Below are 15,979 nucleotides of genomic sequence, written 5' to 3'. Positions count from 1 at the left end.
TCCTTTGGTCATTTCAGTGGGACCAGGTTGGGGGCTGACTCTTGGCTGCTTCAGGGTGGGGCTCTGGAGAAGCAAACAGTTGCAAAATTGGGGGCTTTGTGGCTCAGCCTGGTCTTCTTAGGCTCTTAATTCTGTTATCCTTGCCTCTCCCTCCTGTCCCAGGATATAGCCAGGGCACGTCCTGGACACCAGAGTCCCTCGTCCGGAGACTCCCCCAGGTTCTGCCCAGCTGGCCCTGTGCGTAACCGTCGCTCTGAAGGCTTTTCCGTGGCACACATTCTCCCTACTGATTGGACTGTAAACTAGCACTCCCTGGTCACCAGCAAGGGCCAGATGGAAAGTGGGGAGTGTGTGAGAGCAGCGGACTTGTCGCAATTGTGTTGTCATGGTGACACGACTCTGTTTAGCTGCCTCTCCACGGTCCTAGCCCACATGGACTAAAATAAGTTTTACCTGCAGCACACACAGCAGGCAGCCCTGTCTTCCCAAAGTCTGACCAGGGCGTGTGTGTGTGTGTGTGTGTGCGCGCGTGTGTGTGTGTGTGCGCGCGTGTGTGTGTGTGTGTGTGTTTAGGGACAAAGGGGTCCCCCCAGGGCGTGTGTGTGTGTGTGTGTGTGTGTGTGTGTGTTTAGGGACAAAGGGGTCCCCCCAGGGCGTGTGTGTGTGTGTGTGTGTGTGTGTGTGTGTGTTTAGGGACAAAGGGGTCCCCCCAGGGAGGATGAATTGAAAACGTTTACCCCTCTCCCCTTCTTTTCCTTCCCAGTCCTGTATCTCTTTAGACCGGTGGTTCTCAGACCTCAGCATCACAATCACCTGGAGAGATTGTTAAAACACAGATTCCTGGGCCCCGTCACCCGGGAGTCTGGTGTGCACCTGAGAATGTGCATTTCTAACAAGTTTCTGGGTGATGCTGATGCTGTGGTGCAGGAACCACACTGGGAGTAGCTCTGCCTAAGATTTTAGCACATCCTGGCAAAGAAATGCACTGGCTCTATTTTCTGCATGTGTTAGACTGTGTCCTTAAGCCCAGCTGCTGTTAGAGGGGAGAGGGGAGGGGCAGACAGGCCCCCACTCACCTCCTCTGTGTTCTGTGGCCTAACAGGAAACAGGAGCTGGCCAACAGCTCGGATGTGACCCTCCCAGACCGGCCGCTGTCCCCTCCTCTCACTGCGCCTCCCACCATGAAGGTAAGAGGCTTCCGGCTGGTAAGTGGGGAGGGGAAGTGGGCGGGGAAAGTGCTGTTGCTTTGGCCCCTGGCCCGGCTGCTTCTGTCCTCATGGGGGCCTTGGAGTGTCTCCACACCTCTGAAGGCAGTGTCCACTTGAGATTACCAGTGTAGGAGGAAAGTGTGATTGTGAGATTCAGGGGTGTCAAGGGGCGGTGAGGAAGTAGACTGGGGCTGAATGGGGTGGGCGGGATGTTTGGTGATCAGCGAGAGGCCTTGTGGAGCTGTAGGTTCTGGCACAAGGGGCCCAGGCGGGAGTAAGTGGGGACACTCAGAATGCAGCTGGGAGCTGGGGCTGGGGGTGGGAAAGGAGGAGTCCTGTGGGCTGGGACCCTCCTGGGACTTGAATGGCACTTGTGTGCTGCTCTACCTGCCTCTGACTGGCCTCCTGGGCTGGCCCTGTCACCCTAATCTCTGTGGGAGAGTTGCCTTGGAGGTTCTGGGAGCCAGTAATTCTTTCCCTATTAGCACTTCATTCCCAAGTCTCTTTCCTGGGAGACTACATCCCAGGACCCTGAGGGGGCTGCGTCCTCCCTACACCGAGCTCTCCCCCTTTACTGTTCAGTCTTCCTGGCAGGGTGGCCACATGGGCCTGAGCTGGCCCTCAGGGAGGACTTTGGTTCAGCCAGTAATCCTGCCTAGGCAACAATGCACCTCCCTCACACTTTGCCAGGTGAGGACTAGCTCTGAAGACGTCACCTGAGTCATCTGAGGTCCTGGGGTTCTGCTACAAGGTGACTCACAGGGAAATAATTAGGTATCTCTTTCCTGGGAGTCCCTGTTGTACCCCCTCTTCCCTGACCTAATCTGTTGCAAAGTGATACCCTCAAAGGAGGTAGATAAAAGCCATCTTCCCATTATCACCCCTCACTGAATGCCTATCACACACAGAACTGAGGGAGAATATCACAGAATGGCAGTCAGAGCCTGTCCTGGTTGAGTTAGGAATGCAGGAGTGGGTAGGGTGCAGGGCTGACCTAGAAGACAGCTCTGCTGTCCTCCTGGTGGGGTACCCAGGGGCAATGAAAGCCAGACCACCTTCGTCAGCCTAGTCACAGTGCTGGCATCCGAGTCAGGTGCTGGGGTGGCTTGTTTGCACAGGGTATTGCTGAGACATAGCGCCATTCTGAGTTTTAGTCCCTTGGTCTGCAGAGTTGGGTGTGGGTTGCTTGTCTCTTTGCTCACGGATGGCGGGAGTTTGCAGGGAGGAATTCTGAAAGTCTCCTAGGACGAGTCACTGAGTTCTCTTGGCAGGCTTTACTTATGTGCTCATTTAATTTACCCAACACCCAATATTTATTTGAATGTTGCGTTAGTCAAGACTCTTGGTGGCAAGTGACAGAAACATAACTTGCTTTGGCTTAAGCATAGAAGAAAATTTATTGCCTTCGTAATGGCAAGTATAGACTCCAGGCACGGCTGCATCTACAAAAACCGTCTCTTACCATTTCTCTTCTGTGTTTCATCCTTTGTCGAGCTCTGGCTCTGTGGTGGCAGATGGTGACAGGAGATCCTACTTGCTAAGTAACTCCAGTGGAAAGAAGAGTATCATTTTTCCCCAGTAGTTCTAACAAAAGTCCCAGGGAGGAAGCTCATTGGCTGGGCTTAGGTCACATGTCTATCTCAGAGATGGAAGGCTCTGATTGGCCAGACCTGGGTCTCTTGCCCACCGTGTAAACCAGCGGTCCCCAACTTTTTTGGCACCAGGCACCGGTTTCGTAGAAGACAATTTTTCCACAGACTGGCGGTGGGTGGGTGGGGGTGGAATGGTTTCGGGATGATTCAAGCACATTTCATGTATTGTGCACTTTATTTCTATTATTATTACATTATAATATATAATGAAATAATTATACAACTCACCATAATGCTGACAGGAGGTGGAGCTTAGGTGGTAATGCGAGCGATGGGAAGCAGCTGTAAATACAGATGAAGCTTCGCCCGCCACTCACCTCCTGGTGTGCGGCCCGATTCCGAACAGGCCGCGGACCGGTACCGGTCCATGGCCCGGGGGTTGGGGACCCCTGGTCTAAACTGTAAGAAAGGATAATGGGGGAGGGGTGGCGGTTTAAGGAAAATTGAAGGTGCTACAATGAGAGGAAGAGGAAACGGATGCAGGGAAGGCAAGACCAACAGCTTTCTGCTACACGTGCTGACCATGTGCCCGGTCTAGTGCTGAGCACTGGGCACCTAGTAGCAACAAGGCAGTATGGTCCCTGTTCTCTTGGAGTTTTTCATCCAGCTACGGAGACAAAAGTTGAAAAAATAATTTCAAGAATGAGGGATGGACAGTTAGGTGTGATGAATGTTCCAAAGGAGAAGCACAGCATAGCTCGGACAATATAAGGTCTGTGGAGGGGAGATCTAATCGAGCCTTGGAGAGGGTCAGGGAGGGCTTTGAGGAAGTGATGAGTAAGCTGAACCCTGAGAGTGGAGTAGGACTTAGTGAAGCAGAAGTGCAGTCAAGGTGGAGGAGAGTGTTCTAGATGCTTGTCACTCAGAGTGAGGCCAAGAGACCAGCTGCACCTGCCTCATTTGGGAGCTCCTTAGAAATGCAGACTCTCGGGCCTCACTGCAGACCACTGAATCTGGATCTGCATTTTACCAACATTCCCTAGTGATTCACATGCACATTACAGCTCCAGAAGCACTGCTGTAGGCTGCGTCCTCCCTGAGGCAGGAGAGACGTTTATTCTCGAGGAACAAGGATGGCTAGAGCGCTCACAGTTAGGGACAAGGAGGCAGACCCGTGGAAGTTCTGCTCAAGGTTTTGGGCTTTATCCTAACTAGGGGCATCGAAGTCACTGAAGTTAGTCAGAGGAGTAAGGTGACAGGACTTTTGCAAAGTCACCCTGGCTCGTATGGAGGATGTGTGGGACGGAACGGAGTGGAAGTGGGGTGAGTTGGGAGGCCACTGCAGGAGTCCAGTGGGAGAGGACTGACTCTGAAGGGCCTGTGACCACCTGGAAGTGGTCAGATCTCAGAGCTCTCCCAGGAGGTGGATTGGTGAGATACGAGGATTTGGGGAGGGGTAGGAAGCAAGAATGGTCCCAGGTTTGGATCAACCGGATAAACGATAGAGCCATTCTCTGAGAGGGGGTGAGCCAGGAGGGAGGATGAGGATTTCAGTTCTAAGTGCTGAGTTGGACATGCTTGAGACACCAATGGGGGTGTCATTGAGCAGCTGGGTATTTGGGGGCCAGGCTCAGAAGAAGGGTGTGACTGGAGATAAAAATCTGGAGTCATTTTTGTAGAGATGGGAATTGAAGCTGGGGGGTGGAGGGGTGGGTGGGTTGGTGAACTCTCCAGGGAGAGGACGGAGTGAGAAGATGGGAGATTCCGGGGGTGGCCTCCCCAGGGAAAGGCTGGTGTGGACGAGGCTGGGGACATGGTGAGAGGGATGGGCGGATGTGTCAACTACGGTGGAGAGGCCGAGTACCATGTGGAGCTCACGGTGGCCTCTGGGGTTAGTGTCCTGGTGGCTACTTAAAGCTACGATGCGGGCTTCCCTGATGGCGCAGTGGTTGAGAGTCCGCCTGCTGATGCAGGGGATGTGGGTTCGTGCCCCGGTCCGGGAAGATCCCACACGCCGCGGAGCGGCTGGGCCCGTGAGCCATGGCCACTGAGCGTGTGCGTCTGGAGCCTGTGCTCCGCAACGGGAGAGGCCACAACAGTGAGAGGCCGGTGTACCGCAAAACAAACAAACAAACGAAAACTACGATGCTCATTTACCTCTCCCCAGCCTGCTCAGCACAGAGGGAGCAGCCGTGTCGGGACTGCATTTACCAAGTCATGTTGTTAGCCCAACGCGTCCCTGCATTGAGTTCAGGGCAGTGACTGCGTCCTGTTCTGTGGGTTCCTAGTTCTGGTAGATGTTTATGGTGTGTTGACTATTCTGGAATCCAGGTTGGAGGAGCAGGCACTTCCCTTCCACTCCTCTGGTTTTGTCTGAATCTCCTATCCCAGCAGACCCTCTTTCTCCAGGTAATACTTTTCTAAATTAAGCCAGAATACAGGGACTTCCCTGGTCGTCCAGTGGTTAATCTCCACGCTTCCACTGCAGGGGCCACAGGTTCGATTCCTGGTCGGGGAAGTTCGCATGCTGCACGGTGCGGCCAAAAAAAAAAAAAAAAAGCCTGAATACATGTGTTCTTCAAGATGTGGACTGAAGCCTCCTCCTTCCCTATCAGTTTCACCTGTGGAGTCACCTGTGCAGGTCTGGGCTCCTGCCTGCGATGTCCTCTCCAGGGTGGGATTAGGCCTCTGCTTTGCTGATACCTCCCAACTTCCCCAGGTTATTACTGCACGTCGAGGTCTGAGACACTAAGGGTGGAGGCTGGAATCTCTCCAGGGTCACTGGCCCTGGAGTTCCATCAGCACACCCACCCTCCCAGAATCTGGGCAGTGGAAGAGGGTCTCACTTGGTTCCCTTGGCAGTGCAGGCTTGGGTTAGGGGTGGCAGTGAAACCCCTTTGGTATTGATTAGCTTGGGAGTCACAAAATGTCAGGGATGGGTGATCCATTTCCTTTTTTTAAAAAAATTATTAATTAATTAATTTAATTAATAATGTGTTGGGTCTTCATTTCTGTTCGAGGGCTTTCTCTAGTTGTGGCAAGCTGGGGCCACTCTTCATCGCAGTGCACGGGCCTCTCACTGTCGCAGCCTCTCTTGTTGCGGAGCACAGGCTCCAGACGCTCAGGCTCAGTAATTGTGGCTCACGGGCCCAGTTGCTCCGCGGCATGTGGGATCTTCCTAGACCAGGGCTCGAACCCGTATCCCCTGCATTGGCAGGCAGATTCTCAACCACTGTGCCACCAGGGAAGCCCGATCCATTTCCTTTTTAGGGAAGCTGGAGGCCCGGAGGTGGGAAATGACTTGGCCAAGGTCCCATTGAAGATAGCTGTGTTCCTCCTGTAGTCATAGAGTAAATTTAGTTCTAAGACCCAAACCATTTTTGATAAGATGCTCTCATCCCACCCCACACACCAGGGACAACCTCCTCTAGTTACTTCCCCCATTGGGAAGGGACTGCTGGAGCAGAAGCTGGCCTCCAGCCCGAGAAGCGCCCCCCGCCCCCCAGGCCCCTGCCCCCTGCTGGCACGCCTGCTGCAACTGGTCCTTTACGCCCCCTTCTCCACCTCATTGCTTGTGGTTTTCAAGGGAATTTTTTTTTTTCTCGCTAATATGAAACTGAGAAAAAGCCACCAAAGAGATGCTGAGCAGATGGGCAGAATGAGAGCCCAGTTCCCGACCAGAATTCAAGCTGTGGATGGCGCAGGGTGGGCTGGGAGAGGGGCTTGGGGCTGTCTCCCTGGGAATGCTGTAGATTGTTTCCAAGCCCACATCTTTTATGATCTGGTTTTCATGCCCAAACGGATCACCAGGCACCAAGGAGAGCGGGTGTGTGCCCAGCATTGCGCTAGGCCCCGTGTGGTCCAACTGAGGCCGCCGTCCTCGTCCCTCAAAGAACCTGCTGTCTTCGGGGGGCCTTAACTGAGCAGGAGAAACCATATGGCTGAGCATGCGACAAGCTGCAGTGTGTCATGTGGCTTCTCAGTGGCAGGGAGAGGAGTGAGGATGGCTTCATGGGGAGGTGGGTGGGGGAGTTGGAAGGGACCCTAATGGCAAGCACAGGGGTTGAGTGACCCCCTGGGACCAACCATACAACAGCCTTTTGGGCTTGAAGGGGTTGGGATTGACCCTCCTGATTCTTTTCCAGCTCACAGTAAGTGCACGGGGCGTTCTATCGAAGGTGGTGATGCTGGGACTTGGTGTGTCCTTGATCTGAATTGTCACACTCGTCTCTGGAGCCCCACCAGGCCTGGGCTGGCCCGGTCGGCTGGGAGGTGACCCTTTCTCAGCCTTCTCCATCCCGCTTTGTGCCAGTCTGAGGGCAGCCTCCTCCACCCCAGACCTCCTCCTTTCCCGAAGAGAACAAGGAGGGCTGGGGTGCCTGCTGTGGGGGGAGCAGAAAGTCTCATGCCTGTACTTTGCCCCCCTGGTACTTTGCTCTCCATCACTCACCGATGCCCTCGAAACCCTCAGTGATGGGTCAGGCAGGTGCAAAGTCCCCACACGTTGGGGAAGACAGTGGAGGTCAGAGGTGCCTTCTCTGCACTCCCTTCATTCCCTTTGGGCAGAGCTGTGCTGGGTCTCGGCCTCCTACCCTCCCAGGCTCCCGAACTGTCCACCAGCCACTTTCTGGCCTGGGTGGGGAGGCGCTGGGGTTTCCTTTCCAGCTTGTAGCACTGCCCCAGGCCCGATGCCATCTCTTACTTTGCCTCTGGTTCCTGCCCCCTGTCTTCTGTTCTCACTGGGAGAAGAGACCACCCACCTGCCTCTGTCAGGGTTGAGTGAGGGGGTGTCAGCCCCCGTCACACCTACCAAGTTTGTATGGACGGGGTGAGGAGGCGTTTGTGGGAAGGATGTTGGGGCCCCTCTTGGGCGGAGGCAAGAAGGGCTCAAGGACACCAGCAGGGGCTTTGCTTTCCCCTCTTCAAGAAAGCTCTGCAGTGGGGGCATGACAGTCGGGACAAGCGTTTGTTGCGGCCCATGACCACCGCTGCAGGAGGTTCAGCTGGCTTTCTTCTTGGCGTCCTAGGAGAGCTGTCTCTGGTCCCCACACAGACCCTATTTATGTCGGTGGTCCAGATGCTGTCTCCTCAGGAACCACTTCCCAGGAGGCCTCTGATTTCATACACGCCAGTGGACAGGGGAGCCCAAGGGCAGTGCAGATGCGAGGGGAGCTTAACCTGGCTCTGCATCTGTCGGGGGGCACCTTGGAGGCTTAGAGAGCCGGGAGATGTCTGTGTATGCACCACCTGCATGAACCCACCCCTCACGTGTGCACCTGTGTATATCGTACCTGATTTTGTTCATTGTTTTTTTTTCTTTTTGCTGTACGTGGGCCTCTCACTGTTGTGGCCTCTCCTGTTGCGGAGCACGGGCTCCGGACATGCAGCCTCAGCGGCCATGGCTCACGGGCCCAGCCGCTCCGCGGCATGTGGGATCTTCCCGGACCGGGGCACGAACCCGTGTCCCCTGCATCTGTTCATTGTTTTAAGGCCAACTAGCCTACACTTCTTGCAAATTACTTTAGGTGTAACCGGATTTTAAAAAATTTACATACATTGAAATGCATAAATCTTAACTGTACTTTTATTAATGGATACACCCATGGGACCCATACTCTGATTCAGATAGAGGACCTTTCTCTTCCCCCAGAATGTTCCACTATGTCGCTTCCTAGTCAATCCCAACCCCCGCCCCTCGGGAAGCAACCAGTATTCTGATTTTTTTTTTCCACTGTAAATTAGTTTTGCCTGTTCTAGAACTGAATTTAAAAGGAGTCACGGACGGGCTTCCCTGGTGGCGCAGTGGTTGAGAGTCCGCCTGCCGATGCAGGGGACACGGGTTCGTGCCCCGGTCCGGGAAGATCCCACACGCCGCGGAGCGGCTGGGCCCGTGAGCCATGGCCGCTGAGCCTGCGCGTCCGGAGCCTGTGCTCCGCAACGGGAGAGGCCACAACAGTGAGAGGCCTGCGTACAGCAAAAAAAAAAAAAAAAAAAAAAGGAGTCACGGGGACTTCCCTGGTGGTCCAGTGGTTAAGACTCTGCTTCCAGTGAGGGAGGCACAAGTTTGATCCCTGGTCAGGGAACTAGATAAAAATAAATAAATAAAAGGAACCACATAGTCTGTACTTGTTTGTGTCCAGCTCAGCATAATATCTGTGAGATTCACCCATGATGTAGAGTGTATCAGTAGTTTATTCCTTTTTATCCCCACTGTACGAATACAGCACAGTTTGTTTATTTTCCTGTTGAGCGACATTTGGGTTGTTTCCAGTTTTGAGCTATAATGAATAACCAAATGCTCTGAATATTCTGGTATAAGTTTTGCTTTGTTTTGGACTTGTGTTTTCATTTCTCTTAGGTAAGTACCTAGAGGGCAATGGCTGGGTCCAAGGGGAGGTGACTGTTTAACTTTATACGAAAGCGCCAAACGTTTAGCCAGGTGGCTGTACCAGTTTATGTCCCTACCAGCAGTGTTATGAGAGCTCTGGCTGCTTCACATCCTTGTCCACATTTGCCATTGTCAGTCTATTTAATTTTAGCCACTTGAGTGGGTGTGTAGGGAGGGATATTTCATTGTGGCTTTAATTTGCATTCGTCTGATGACTAATGACGTTAAACACTTTCTCATATGCTTGTGGACCATTCTTACAGTTCCTTTGCCCCTCCTCCCCCTTTAAAATTGGGTTGTCTCTCTGTAGGCATTCTTTACATATTCTAGATACAAGCTCATTCCTTGTCTTAACAGCGTCTTTGATGAACAGAAGTTTTAATTTTGATGATGTCCAATTTATGGACTTTTTTTTCATTTTGTGTCTGTAGCTTTCTTTTTTTTTTCTTTTCTTTTTTTTGCGGTATGCGGGCCTCTCACTGTTGTGGCCTCTCCCGTTGCGGAGCACAGGCTCCGGACGTGCAGGCTCAGCGGCCATGGCTCACGGGCCCAGCCGCTCCGCAGCATGTGGGATCTTCCCAGACTCGGCACGAACCCGCGTCCCCTGCATCGGCAGGCGGACTCTCAACCACTGCGCCACCAGGGAAGCCCTGTAGCTTTCTTTGCTTATTCCATATCACAAAGATTTTCTTCCATATTTTCTTCTAGAAGCTGTCTAGTTTGAGCTATAGATCTTAGATCCATCTCAATTTAATTTAATTGTGTGGCATGATATAGGCATTGTTGGGCAGCAAGCCTTATACTGGCCCAGCCTCGAGAAGAAAGAGCCTGGAGTCAGTGACAGAGACATCGATGGTTTAATGGACAGGGGATCTTACATGTCTGAAGCAAGGTCCTGGAGTGACACCCCACTGTGTGAGGCAGACGAGGGCAGGACAAGGCAGCAGTCTTCACTACTGGAGGGGAGTGGGAGGATACCCGTTATAGGGGGAATTGACTTGACATCAGGTTGGCTTATTGGTTACCAGGGAAACCAGCAGAGGAGCACATCCTTCACCGCCCCTTTGCCCCTTTGATACGCTATCATGGTGGAGGTGTTCTGATCTAAAGAATAGAACTAGCTGGGTTGGGGGGGCAAGTATGTAGGCATTTACTGATTAGGCTCTATGACTAAGAGGGAAAGTCTGTCAGGTGAGTAGGGTGTAGGTGAGGCAGGGACTGGTTGAGCAGGGGGATGTATAGTGAGCAAGAGAATAGCCATCTTGAGTGGCCTGATGGTACCGGTATCTAGGTCCATTTATTCCCATATGGATATCCAGTCATTGAAAAGACTTAGGGTTGCTTTGGTACCTTAGTCAAAAATCCGCTGGCTGTATACATGCACCCATGCACGTGTATGGTTGTCTCTGTAAGCCGTGATGTGTCTCTAGATCAGGGCTAGCAAACGTGTGACACTTGTGCCTTCCCACCAGCCTTCTGCCCCCATGGCAGATGTTAGTAATGATCATGGCACCCTTGCCCATGAGTTTAGATGTGGATTCAGAATCCTCTCCAACAAAGCCCTGCAGGTAACCACCGCCAGTCATTTGGAGCTGACACTTGAGATGAATTGCTTCTGGCATCTCTGATCGAACTTGGCGGAAGAGGTTAAGTTGTTTGCTCGATGTCCCACAGCTGGTGAGGGCAGGGCCAGGATTTGGACTCAGGTCTGTCTGTGTGGCTCGGAAGCCTGTGCTGTCTTAACCACACTCCAGACTGCTTTCCGTGAGTCCTGTGAGCATGTTACTTAATCTCCCCGACCTCCAGTTTCTTCCCCTGTCGAATGAGGACAGTGGCCACCGGAGGAGCGGGTGTGAGGAGTAACGAGGGAAACCGTGACGCAGCTAGCGGGGTGCTTAACACATAGTGGGGGCTCAGTAAGTGGTTGTGATAATAATGATGATCATTATGGTGGTGATGATGGTGATGATGATGGTGGTGGTGTTGGTGGTGATGATGTTGATGATGATGTAGTTCTTGCCCTTGAGAAACATACAGAGGCTTCTCTCTAGGGAACTGGAAGCCACCAGCACATGAGAGCCCTTTGCCTGTTCCCATGGAGCCTTCTGAACTGGAGGCCTCAGGGGGCGCCCTGCCTCCTAGAAATTGCTAATGGAGCCCAAACCTCAGGCTTTGGCCTAGGCATCCAGTTCACTTATTCCTTCTCTCCTTTGTTTCAGGGGCACAGGCCAGCTGGGCTTCTCGAATGGTCTCTCTGGGAAGCCTACCTCTCTCCTTTGATTCTCCAGCCCATCTCCCTTTCCTTCTGACAGGCCACATGGTCTCCCCCATCAGGGAGGTTAATCCAGTTCCTTTGACCTGGACCCAGATCCCTTTGAGGTTCTTTCTCAAAAAGGTGACACATATGGAGTAGTAGTTAAGAACACAGTTTCTGAAGCCAGCTTGCCTGGTGTAAGGCTTTGCCACTTCCTAGCTGTGTACCGTCTCTGGGACTCAGTTCCCTCATTTGTAGAGTAGGGATATGAGAGTACCTGCCGCGTGTGGTTGTAATGGGGATTAATTGAGATGATGTACGTTTATCACTTAGAGGCACGTGGCGTGTGCTGCAGAAATGTTAGTACTTATTATTCCTCCAGAGAACAGCAGTGCTCGGAGGGAAAGTCTGGAAGGAAGTACACTGATTTTTCTGTTGCTAATATAGCTAATATAGTTCCTCCTCAGGACTCCCTGATGCCCTGCCTGGTACCCAGGACTGAGGTGCCTCTCCATAACCAATGAACAAAAATTGAAATTGCATTTTGTGTGATTGGCCCCACCTGAGCCCTGTGTATCAGACCCAAAACCCTGCCTGATAAGTATGGATGACAGTAAGGGTATTGGAAAAAGGCCAAAACCAAAGATCCTGCCCCAAAACTCAGATGGACCTGGGGGAGGGGTCTTTAGGGAGGAAGCATCCCTCTGGGTCATGTTCCCATCGCTTGAAGTCAGGCTGCTCTGAGCTAATCAGTGTTCACAGACCAGGTGGTCCCCACGGTGATAGGGAGAAACTGTAAGGCCAGTGTCCTCATGAAGGGTTTTGGGATTGGACTGCGTGGAGATCTGGATAATTCAAGGCCATGGAGAGTCCCGGGGTTGGCCTTGGAATGCATTTTATAATCTGTTTGTCCCCATCAGAAGGTTCCTTCCTAATTCCTTTTGCCTGCGGCTAGTATTGAAACGAGTCTCTGTTTCTAGACAGATACTGACCTTGTGCCCTGATAGAGGCACTTGGCATTCAGGGCGTCTCCTTGGGGATGCTTTGCATGCTGCTGTAGCCCTAGTCATGCCACCTGCCTTTGAAGGCCTGGCAGCTGTCCTACCCCATAACGTAGCCTCTAGTTTACAACATCCCTGCTTGTTTTAGGTCCTGCCTTCCCTGATGGACAATCCTGGGTCTGGCACACAGAGCCTGGGCCTGGCCCTGGGCCTTAGTAACAACTGTGTGACATTGTGCAGTTCGGTCATCTCCTAGGAACCTCAGTTCCTTCATTTGTGGGACTAAGCCCACCCTGTAGGCTTGCTGTGAGGATTACAGGAGGAAGTGGGTGGGCAAGGGCTTCATACCAATATAACACCACACAGGTGTTATATTGGTATGTGATGGATACTCGTGGTTTTTATCGTGGGCAGTGAGCTAAATACTTGTGTGGTGGTTTCACTGATTATCCCAGTCCTCTTCTGGCTGCCATAGACACTTCTGTACTGAGACCGGCTCAGGAGTGGGGTCCTGCCAGATTCCATGCCCCGCCTCGCATCCCCACCCCATGCATGCCTGGGGGTCATGTCATTGACCTGACACTCAAGCCCATTGTGTCTGGTACTTTGTGGGACAGTGGACAGTGGGTTTTGTGTTTGTTCCTGGAGGGAGTCACCCCTGCAGTATGAGTCCCGTAGGTACCTCCTGTGTGTCCCCCTCCTGTTGGCTTTTTTCCCCTGGACCCGTAGTAGATTCCCTGTTCTTGGATGAGTGTGGAGATGGTGTTTCAGGCCTTAGGGTGTGTATTCATTTCCTGGGGCCAGTGTAACAAATTACCACAAACTTCGTGGCTTAAGACAACAGAAATGTATTCTCTCACAGTTCTGGAGGCTAGAAGTCTGAAATCAAGGTGTCGGCAGGGCTGAGCTTCCTCCAGAGGCACTAGAGGAGGCAGATCCTTGCTTGCTTCTTCCTGTAGGCGTGTAGGTGGCTATAGGCATCCCTTTGGCTTGGGGCTGCATGATTCCACTCTCTGCCTCCGTCTTCACATGGCCTTCTCGTCTCCCTGGGTCTGTGGGTCTCTTATAAGGACTTAGGACCCACCTGGATCCACCTGGCTCTCATCTCAAGATGCTTAATTGTACCTGCAAAGACCGTTTTTCCAAATCAGGTCACATTCACGGATTCTTGGGTGGACATATCTTTTTTGGGGGGCATCATTTAACCCACTATAGGCTGTGAGCAGCCCTCTTTCAGGAGCCCCCGATGGGAGCCTGGTGAGGCCCAGAAGCTATGCCAGCACCTGCTTAATCTTGTGTAGTTGGAGGTCATTCAGGTGTGACTGCAGGTGTGTGTATGTGTGTGATGGGGCAGGGCGTTGCTGGAGCAGGGCTGGGAGGGGCTGGCCCAATGCAGCCCCAGCTCCACGGCCCGAGGGGACAGGACGTGTTCTCCTATCCTTGTTGTCACAGGGCCTGGTACATAAGGGGCCCAGAGCAGGTGCTTCATAAACACTTAGTGGTCGGTGCTTAATACATACTCATAATAGGTGATTTATGAATTCTCATCGATTGATCCAGCCTTGAGAATGTGGCATTGAGCTAAAAAAGCCCAGTATTTTCTTGGAGAATTTTTTTTAAAAAAATTTATTTATTTATTTATTTATTTATGGCTGCGTTGGATCTTTGTTGCTGCACGCAGGCTTTCTCTAATTGTGGCGAGCGGGGGCTACTCTTCGTTGCAGTGTGCGGGCTTCTCGTTGCGGAGCACGGGCTCTAGGCACGCGGGCTTCAGTAGTTGTGGCACGCAGTCTCAGTAGTTGTGGCTCGCAGACTCTAGAGCACAGGCTCAGTAGTTGTGGTGCATGGCCTTAGTTGCTCCGGGGCATGTGGGATCTTCCTGGACCAAGGCTCGAACCCATGTCCCCTGCATTGGCAGGCGGATTCTTAACCACTGCACCACCAGGGAAGTCCCATCTTGGAGAATTTTTATAAGATTTTTTTTTTTTGCAAGTGAACAGCAACCCCTCACCCCACACCCTATTTTAAATAAAGTGATACATGCTTCTTATAAAAAAATGTAAGCAATTGTAAAGTATAAAGTAAAAAAATCCAAAACAGAACTCTAGTAATAATCCCCCCATCCAGCCATATTCATCATTGCCATTTGCTAAGCCTCCAGACATCTCGGCATCATGCACACAGACAGAGGCATAAATAAATGGGATCTGACTTACTTCACTCTGTATGACATACTCTAGGTTCATCCACCTCACTACAAATAACTCATTTCGTTTCTTTTTATGGCTGAGTAATATTCCATTGTATATATGTGCCACATCTTCTTTATCCATTCATCTGTCGATGGACACTTAGGTTGCTTCCATGTCCTGGCTTTTGTAAATAGAGCTGCAATGAGCATTGTGGTACATGACTCTTTGAATTCTGGTTTTCTCAAGGTATATGCCCAGTAGTGGGATTGCTGGGTCATATGGTAGTTCTATTTTTAGTTTTTTAAGGAACCTCCATACTGTTCTCCATAGTGTCTGTATCAATTTACATTCCCACCAACCATGCAAGAGGGTTCCCATTTCTCCACACCCTCTCAAAGTGAGAGAGTGGCATGGACATATATACACTACCAAATGTAAAATCTATAGCTAGTGGGAAGCAGCCACATAGCACAGGGAAATCAGCTTGGTGCTTTGTGATCACCTAGAGGGGTGGGATAGGGAGGGTGGGAGGGAGAGAGATGCAAGAGGGAAGAGATATGGGGATATATGTGGGATATATGTATATGTATAGCTGATTCACTTTGTTATAAAGCGGAAACTAACACAGCATTGTAAAGCAATTATACTCCGATAAAGATGTTAAAAAAAAAGAAATTGCAAAAATAAATAAATAAATGGGATTGTACCATTTGTGCTCATTTGTAATAAAAAAGAGTTAAATTCGATTTTATTTGCATTTAACCAGTGAAGAGAAAACCAGGTGGCTCAGAAGGAGTCACTGACGTTTAGATAAATGTTTCTGCTCCAGAAGAGATAGTAACCACTGTAAGAGTCCTCTAAAGATGAGGTAAATTATTCTATTAAATTATTTTATTAAAAAAATACTGACAAATTTTTGGTTTTTTTTTTTTGTCTGTGTTGAGTCTTCGTTGCTGCGCGTGGGCTTTCTCTAGTTGTGGCGAGCGGGGGCTACTCTTCGTTGCGGTGCGCGGGCTTCTCATTGCGGTGGCTTCTCTTGTTGCGGAGCATGGGCTCTAGGTGCGTGGGCTTCAGTAGTTGTGGCATGCAGGCTCAGTAGTTGTGGCTCGCAAGCTCTAGAGCACAGGTTCAGTAGTGGTGGTACATGGGCTTAGTTGCTCCACGGCCATGTGGGATCTTTCCGGACCAGGGCTTGAACCTGTGTCCCCTGCATTGGCAGGTGGATTCTCAACCACTGTGCCACCAGGGAAGTCCCCAAACAAATCTTTGAGGGTGGTGACATTAATTTTTTTTAAATAAATTATTTCCACTTTATACATAGTGTTTGGCTCCCTTCTTTGGGAT

The 15,979-nt window shown here is 51.3% G+C and overlaps 1 protein-coding gene across 1 annotated transcript in view; it reads left to right on the top strand.

Annotated features, from left to right (window-relative positions):
• RAP1GAP2 (RAP1 GTPase activating protein 2) overlaps positions 1-15,979 on the top strand; it is a 186,742-nt gene that overhangs the window by 83,072 nt on the left and 87,691 nt on the right. Inside the window, exon 3 of the mRNA XM_082605378.1 lies at positions 1,103-1,187. Within this exon, the coding sequence (XP_082461504.1) occupies positions 1,103-1,187 (85 nt within the window). The remainder of the gene's footprint in view (positions 1-1,102; positions 1,188-15,979) is intronic.

The sequence above is a fragment of the Mesoplodon mirus genome (genome assembly GCF_964341445.2).
Source record: "Mesoplodon mirus genome assembly, chromosome: 18".
Taxonomy (NCBI): Eukaryota; Metazoa; Chordata; class Mammalia; order Artiodactyla; family Ziphiidae; genus Mesoplodon; species Mesoplodon mirus.
Note: the sequence above shows the minus strand (reverse complement) of the source record. Positions and strands in the feature narration are given on the sequence as shown.